At 29.4% G+C, this 8,579-nt stretch overlaps 1 protein-coding gene across 1 annotated transcript in view; it reads right to left on the reverse strand.

Moving 5' to 3' along the window:
* The window catches only part of LOC114336641 (zinc finger MIZ domain-containing protein 1-like), a 66,070-nt gene extending 60,162 nt beyond the window's left edge, over positions 1–5,908 (reverse strand). The window contains exon 1 of the mRNA XM_050651623.1: positions 5,697–5,908. Within this exon, the coding sequence (XP_050507580.1) occupies positions 5,697–5,719 (23 nt within the window). The 5' untranslated portion in view covers positions 5,720–5,908. The remainder of the gene's footprint in view (positions 1–5,696) is intronic.
* Positions 5,909–8,579: the final 2,671 nt, after the last annotated feature.

Genomic DNA, 8,579 nt, shown 5'->3' on the forward strand with positions numbered 1-8,579 from the left:
TTATAATATTATCTTTTTTATAATGAAAGAGTTTAAGAAAATTACTAAGCTAGGCTCAGTTTATGCAGGAATTTTGAGGCTAGGGGCCTTTTAAAATTAAAATTTTTATGTATTGTATTCCTATATTGTGTGCTCTGTAGTGAACCAGTGTTACCATTTTTACGAAGACCTTTTCTTTATATTAAATATCTCTTTTATAATTGAAAGAGCTTAAGAAAATTGCCGAGTTAGGCTCAGTTTATGCAGGGATTCTGAGGCCTCCTGAGAAATTAAAATTTTTATGCAATGAACAGTAAAATAGATTGATGAAACAGGAATATTAAAAAAGTGCTATTATTGACATAAAATTAATATTAATTATTAATATAAACTGAAAAATATTAAACTCAGTATGACTTGCAAAATATGGTGTGTAAGTATCACCAGACAGACGAAATTAATGGAATATAATGCATTTGAATGACGCGCAAAAAATAAGAACAATTCACAAACTCAATAATTTTAACTTAATTTACTTAAATAAGTAATTAAAAAAAAATTATATCTATAATTCCAGTTTGTTACATTTTGTAAAATAAGATTTATTTTATTTTGATTTTTAAATTTTAATCAACCTATTCTGGATACGACACTGGTAAAGTCACTTTTTGTAAAAGTGCATCTAAACAAGGTAAAAAATTCAAAAAATCGGCTACTAATAGATATGTAAGTAGGGGTGGGTGTAAACTATTCTATGGCCGTGCAGCTGTACATAGTAGTTATCACTTATCACCTAAACTGGTATAGGGCTTTTCATCGATTGTCATTTGTTTCGAGATTATGTCATATGTTGTATAATCTGTGTATAATATTAATATACACGGATTATACGACATATGACAGGAACTCGAAACAAATGACTGTGAATGAAAAGCCCTATTGTAAAAAAATATACATACTTAGTGTTTGTTTTTAAGATTCAAAGATAATAATTCATTTATACTAGGTTTTTATCACATTCATAGGAAACTGGTTAAATATTTATATGGACACCAACTAGATTGAAATTGGTGAAATTCAAACTGAATAATTTTGTGAAACGGGACTCATCTGTTCAGTGATTTTAAATAATTCAAAAAGTGTAGATTTTAACCAATGTTTACTTTGTATCTATTAAAATTGCTATTCAGTGCTTTAATATGGTAATGATGGTTATTTATTATAATCTTATGGGAATTTGTTTTTGTTTGCAAACTTGATATTGGTTGTCTATAACTTTTAATCCAGCATAATATATTATTCTAATTCTGTTGACATTCTGAATGTGTATCAGCTGCATATCAACTGATTTTATTTCTATACTCGGAGCTACTACATCTGGATAACAAAGAGAAAGACAAGTAGCTGAGAATTTAAAAATACTGTATAGTCCAAATGACACTTTTCTATCTGCATTTCTCAAAATTCTAGCATTTAAATAAAATCCTTAACCTGACACTGTTCATTTCATTTATATAGAAGTGCAATTATTACCACAATGTTTCACTATCACTTATGAGCTTTTCTCTTTAAGAATTCATATTTTTGTGTTACCGACTTTTCATGCATTTCACCTAAAAATCACATCATATTTGAAGGCATTTTGGACGTGTTTAATAGCTTTTTATTTGATTTTCATATACGCGCCAAATTTTTGACAAGCACTTTGACATTTAGCAAATCTGTAGGACACTACGATTTTACATTATTACAATGTAAAAATGAAGGTGTAAACTATTCAGTGACCGCAGCTGTACTTTTCGAAAAATAATCTTTTGATACAAAATCATAAATTAAAATGTTAAATGAAAGTTTACCTAAGTATGTATTATGTTTTTATGGGATTAGGTATGGGTAATGAAAATTACATTAGTTAATTAAAAATGTAATTTTTGATGTAATGTAAATTGATCTTTGATTAGTTGATTGTAACATGATTTACAATGCAACGGTATGCATCACCTTTTACCTCTAGCTTTTGTAAACAATAAGAGAATAGCATAAATAGCTATACAGTAAATTTTAGTAAAAACTGACCATTTCAGGGCATAACAATTCTAACCATAAATATACTGATCATTTACCTACTTATTACACAATAATTATAGATTGTACCTACAAAAAATTAATTTAAAAAATAGTATCTCCTGGTATAAACATAACAGTTTGATAAAATTTTAGTAGGTTTTTCATTTCTATAAACACTGATTGTTCAACATGTAGAGATTGACAAATCTGTGACTAATTTCCCTTAATACTTGGATTTTCTACACAATTTGACAACAGTTAAGTGGTTTTCTATAAACTATAATTTTTCTTAAATTAAATTTCATTATTTTTTTCATTTCTAAACAGTGATTGTTGATCATGTAGAGATCGACAGACCTGTGACTAATTTCCCTAAATACTTGGATTTTCTATGTAATTTGACAACAGTTAATTTTCTATGAATTCTAATTTTTACCCCTCTAGATATATTGAACAGGTATTTAAGAAAACAATTGTCATTTTCAGTAAAAAAATAATTGAATTTTAGTTTAAAAAAAATAGAATCATTGGTAAAGCCAGTAAATCTGCCAGGTAAATATTTTTTAAATCGGTTTCAAAAATTAGCAATAATTTGTAATTTTTGGAAAATTGTGTGAATAAAGATAACATTTTGTAGCTTATAATGCTAGTTCCTAAAATATTTAGCATTCTATTCATAATATGTGCAAAAAACATCATTCACATAAATATAGGTAAGTATGTACTTTTTCTGGTATGTTTGGGATTTTCTACTTCAGTTTTCAATGAATATGATTAGTTTGTTTCTTTAATGTTTTGGAGATAATTTGTCTGAATTTATTATTTTTGTAAATGATGAGGACAACTATAGGTATTTTTGGCGCCAAGATATACTACAAAGAGTACATAGGTAATTTAAAAGTTGTCAGTAGAATAATTTGTCAATGTTATCAATATCCAAAAAATCAAAGACTTCAAACAAATTTGAAAAATTGTAATGCTATTTTGATTTTTAAAATTCTATGAAAATTTAATAAAATAAGGCAGCACTTTAAGATATGTATTGACACTACTGGCAAATTATGAGCACCTAATCTGTCATTTTTTTAATATGGCTATTTTTGAAAAAATCATGTTTTTTCGATCTTCCAAAAATAATATAAGTACCTAATGGGTAATTATATTTTTCCGTCGTCATCAAAACCTTACCCTCATGAAACTCGCTATTTGAATTTGTTTTTTTATTGTAAGTTTTCAGTACAACAGATTATCAATGTTATCAATTTCCAAAAAATCAGAGACTTACAATTAAAATTTTTTTTTTTAAATAATTGTAATGCTATTTTGATTTTTTTAATTCTATGAAAATTTAATTTTTCTGTTGTCATCTAAACCTTTCCCTGATGAAACTCGCTATTTAAATTTGTTTTTATTTTACGTTTTCAGTAGAAGTAGAATAATTTGTCAATGTTATCAATATCCAAAAAATAAAAGACTTAAATTAAAACAAATTTGAAAAATTGTAATGCTATTTTGATTTTGTAAATTTTATGAAAATTAAAAAATAAAGGAAGCACAGCACTTTTTGATCTGTCAATTTTTTTAATTTGGCCATTTTTGAAAAAAATTATGTTTTTCGATCTGCCAAAGATGATATTATACCTAAGTATATTTATGTCGTCATCAAAACCTTTCCCTCATGAAACTCACTATTTGAATTTGTTTTTTATTTTGTTTGCAGTAGAATAATTTGTCAATGTTATCAATATCCGAAAAACCACAGACTTATAACTAAAACAAATTTAAAAAATTGTAATGCTATTTTGGTCTTTTTAATTCTCTTATGTAAATTTAATAAATTTAGGAAGCACAGCACTGTCAATTTTCTTAAATTTGGCTATTTTTGAAATAATCATATTTTGAAAAATTGTAGGTAATGCTATCTTGATTTTTTAATTCTATGAAAACTTAATAAATTTAGGAAGCACAGCAGTTTATGACCTATTGACACTACTGGCAAGATAAATATCAGTAATCTGTCAATTTTTTTAATTTGGCTATTTTTCAAAAAATCATGTTTTTTCGATCTTTCAAAAATAATATAATTTCATTTTTCTGTCGTCATCAAAACCATTCCCTCATGGAACTCGCTATTTGAATTTTCACTAAAATGTTGATGAAGAGATATGAAAATTTTTTGTTTACGTTTGAAAAATATCCCAAATTAAGACATTTTCTTTCCAAAAATTTCGGTATGTATATTTAAAAAAATATATTTGCCAATGCCTGACAATGTTCACAAAGCAAAGAAAAGACTTGGTGGGAAAATAGTATTCAAAATATCAGGAGCGATGGAGAAACCAATATTTGCAAAAATCATTGAAATAAAAAAAATAGTAGGTAAGTAATTTTACCAAAAAATATAAATTATGAATCTTTTGAAAAACCTTTTTAAACCAAAGTACCTATTTCTACATAACTTTCGTCAATAAGATAGACAAAAGTCTGTTAATAGCAGAAATAAAAGATTTCTTATGTTTGGCACTTACAGCAATTAGAATTTTAATTTTTGTTTTGGATTTAAATTATTTATCAAAATATTAGTCAAGACTTTCATCAAGTCATTTTTTTAAATATCGTTTAAAAACCATAATTCATTTGAGATTATTCGAATACTTGCGTTCCAAATTATCTTGTTACGTTTGTTCAATTCAAAGCATGTAAAAACAGTCCTACCTCAATGTTGCATACATTGCATCCAGTTCTGAAAACTAACAAAAAGCTCTAGCAAAAGAAGTCCATATTATCCTAAAATCCGGAGATGCGAGATACTGTATCCAAACGACTTGTCGGATTAGGTGAATAAAACTGTTGTGTGGTGCACTTGATACCAAAACAAATTTGTTTATCGCACCAGTGTTTATTTACTAAGGAAAGTTATTTTTTGCATTGCACATACGAAAAAGCACAATTTATACAGCCACATGTTGTTATTGTCACTTTGTTTTTGCTAATCCTTTGTGGAAACACTTATCGACACTAGTGATTTGAAAAAATCCAAGTTCTCAAGAAATCGGTGCAGTCACTATAATCACTGTCTATTTTCTTTTCAACATCCAGGTAAAAATAATACCTTTTGCACAAGTCACAATAAGAGTCCATAATAGTCACTTCACAGTCCCAAAGTAGTCGTTTTGATTTCATCACAAATCACTTTACACATTTATTGTGAAGTCTACAAAATTGTTTAAAAATGAGCAAAAACAACATTGAATTAAGAATAGGCTAAGAAGAAATCTTGGGCCTACTGAAACTGAAGTAAGCGTTTATTAGAAATTATTAATTCGAAAAGGCATTATTAAAATTTTGTAGCCTACACCATCCAGTTTGTGTTGAATTAGTCCCAATAATCCTTTAATATCACTTAAATCCATAGTAAGTTTAAGGTAGTAATTTTTAAACACCTTGTTTAGAAGTCTTTGGTCGTTTAAACACACAGTTAATCCTTCAAGTACAGTACACATTTTTAAAACCACTGATTTTTGTTGGTTGCACTAAATTAATCCAGGAACTAAATCCTCGAATCCAGTTTTTCACTTCACCAAATTCCGACAACTTGAACTCACATCTCCGAAAACTAAGATTTTTCCAAAAAAAAACAACGAAATTACCTGTAGGAAGTATATCCCAGCATTTGTGGGTAAACATAAAGAATACAAAATTACGTTAACACTGCGGACTTAAAAGCATAGTAATCCCAAACAGACATAGATTTATTATATTCAGTTGAGAACACACTCTCCGTGTGACGCGTACTTCTCCGTTCGAACACGACGTTCAACTGTCTGCCTGTGGGAGAAACAACGGCACGTAGTCCTCGTTGGTGGGGGGCGTAGGGGAAGTTTGACCCGACTGAAGCTCGTTCTCTCCTCCATTCCGTGCGGCCACAATATCGGTTATGCCGAGCGGTGTTGCCGATTCTCTGTGAGCCAGCCGATACCGTGGGTGGGTTGATACTAAGCGAGAACTTCGGCCTTCTATCATAAGCGCCGACAGAGATCGGCCAAGACGGTTAAAATTATTAGTGTTTTAATAATGATGGCTGTGGCTAAAATATGCCATACTAACCGCGTTGAAAATGTTTTGCTGACAACCATGATCAATTAAAGAAATACGAAAAGGATCATAAATAACCCTCAAAATAAAAATGCAGAAACAGTTTGAACAATACCTATACAAAATGACTTGCTAAATCCTTATCTAGAAAGTAAAATTAAAAAAAAAACTAGGAAAAATGTTTAGAAATCTTACGCGAAACACCAGAATATGGTTTAGTCCTGTCGCCAGGGGGGGTACAACGGCCTCCTTTATGCAGATGGACTTACCCAGGTTTTCTTATGTATTTTGACCCGTAGAACACGAATTTTTTGGGTAACAGTTGATCCGGATGTCGATTAGATTGTTATAAGCAAAGAACTTGAGGAATTACATAACAGCGATTTCTCGCAAAACAAAACATTTTTTTTGTATTTTTTGGGTCATTCTAAGCAAAAACTGTTCTTACAAGTTTTTTCGTAGGATGCATAATTTTCGAGATAAACGCGGTTGAACTTTAAAAAAATCGAAAAATTGCTATTTTTGAACCCGAATAACTTTTGACTAAAAAATAGAATAGCAATTCTGCTTACCGCATTTGAAAATTCAAGTCAAATTTTATCGGTTTTGATTATTTGCATTGCTAAAAATTTATTTTTTTATTGTTAAACAAAGCTTTAAACATATAGTGTTTCCCGTGCCCAATACATGCGTTTTAATGCATTCTACGTAGAAATAGCCTCGCTTGCACTTGTACCTACTCGTTCGATTTTAAATGGGAGATCATTGAAAACATCACTCAAGCACTATGTGTTTAACTATGTGCTTTGTTTAACAATACAAAAATAAATTTTTACCAATGCAAATAATCAAAACCGATAAAATTTGACTTGAACTTTCAAATGCGGTAAGCAGAATTGCTATTTTATTTTTTAATCAAAAGTTATCCGGGTTCAAAAATGACAATTTTTCGATTTTTGAAAGTTCAATCGCGTTTATCTCGAAAACTGTGCATCCTACGAAAAAACTTTTAAGAACATGTTTTGCTTAGAATGAAAAAAAAATTAGTTAGTTTTAGGATAAGATACGAAAAAATGACTAATAAAATAAAAACTAGTGAAATTGGCGAATGGATTTAGTGTCCGCAGGCATATAAACCCAAATAAAGAACAAACTAGTTGTGACAACTGTCACATTTAAGAAAATGAACCATAATAATGGATGTCAAATTGTCACGAGGACAATACAAATCGGAAATTTTAAGCGCTCGAGTGTACTTCGGTAAGATTAGTTCATGAATACAACTGTATTTATAAATCATTTTAACTAATATGTTATTGATATCTTCGTCTATATATTTGCTTAACTGTGCTGTTCACATTGACAAGTTGAAAAATGAGTGTCACATTAATTGAGATAATTAAATAAGAAAATAATGCTCCAATTTTTTTCTTAAACTTATTTCCATTCGCCAATAGTCACTCGAGCCCTACGGGCTCTCGTGTCTATTGCCAGGCAACAACTTTTCGAAAAATTGTCGCATTATTGTCAATTTATTCTCACTCTCTTGTGATATTAATGTTGGTTATTTCTTAATGAATTTAATTTAAAATCGTGTAGTAAGATTTTTCATGACGTGTTTAATTCTGTCCGATCACATTATTATCATACCGGGAATATTCTATACAGGGTGTTTCATTAATAATTGTCCATATAGTAACTGGAGAAACCTTAGCACAAAGTACGAAGATTTAACCTAAAACACTTAAATAAAATGTGGTTCCTTACTGAGTTACAGGGTGTTTTATCTAAAATATTAAAAACTATTTTTGCTCAGCATTTTAAAACTATTCAACGTATCCTTTTCATACTTGGAATAAAGTGCGACTACTAGACACCCTACGAAATTATGATAAACAAACGTTTCTAGCTACTACCAGAGGCGTACGACAGGGGATGGTGAATTGTTGACCCTTCTCAAATTCTACACCACTGGAGGAATTACTATTTTAGTGCCATTTTTAGATTATCCAATACTTTCTACGTAAATAATATACTCTTCATTGGTAACGATAAAATCATTCGTTTTCGAGATATTTGAAGTTAAATATGAAACGGCACAGTTATTTTGATGAATTTATAATATGATTCATATGATTAAAATTTAAAAATTATTTGTACCCAGTACTTTAAAACTATTTGGCGTATCCTTATCGTACTTGGCAGAAAGTGTAGGTACTGTACACCCTACTAAATGAAGATAAATAAACGTTTCTAGCTACTACCAGAGGCGTACGACAGGGGATAGTGGCTGGTTGACCCTTCCCAAATTCTACGCCACTGACGAAATTGCTATTTTAGTGTAATTTTTTGATTTTGCAATACTTTTTATGTAAATAATACACTCTTCATTCGTAACGATAAAATGATTAGTTTTCGAGATATTTGAAAATAAATAT

The sequence above is a fragment of the Diabrotica virgifera genome, chromosome 5 (assembly GCF_917563875.1).
Source record: "Diabrotica virgifera virgifera chromosome 5, PGI_DIABVI_V3a".
Classification (NCBI taxonomy): Eukaryota; Metazoa; Arthropoda; class Insecta; order Coleoptera; family Chrysomelidae; genus Diabrotica; species Diabrotica virgifera.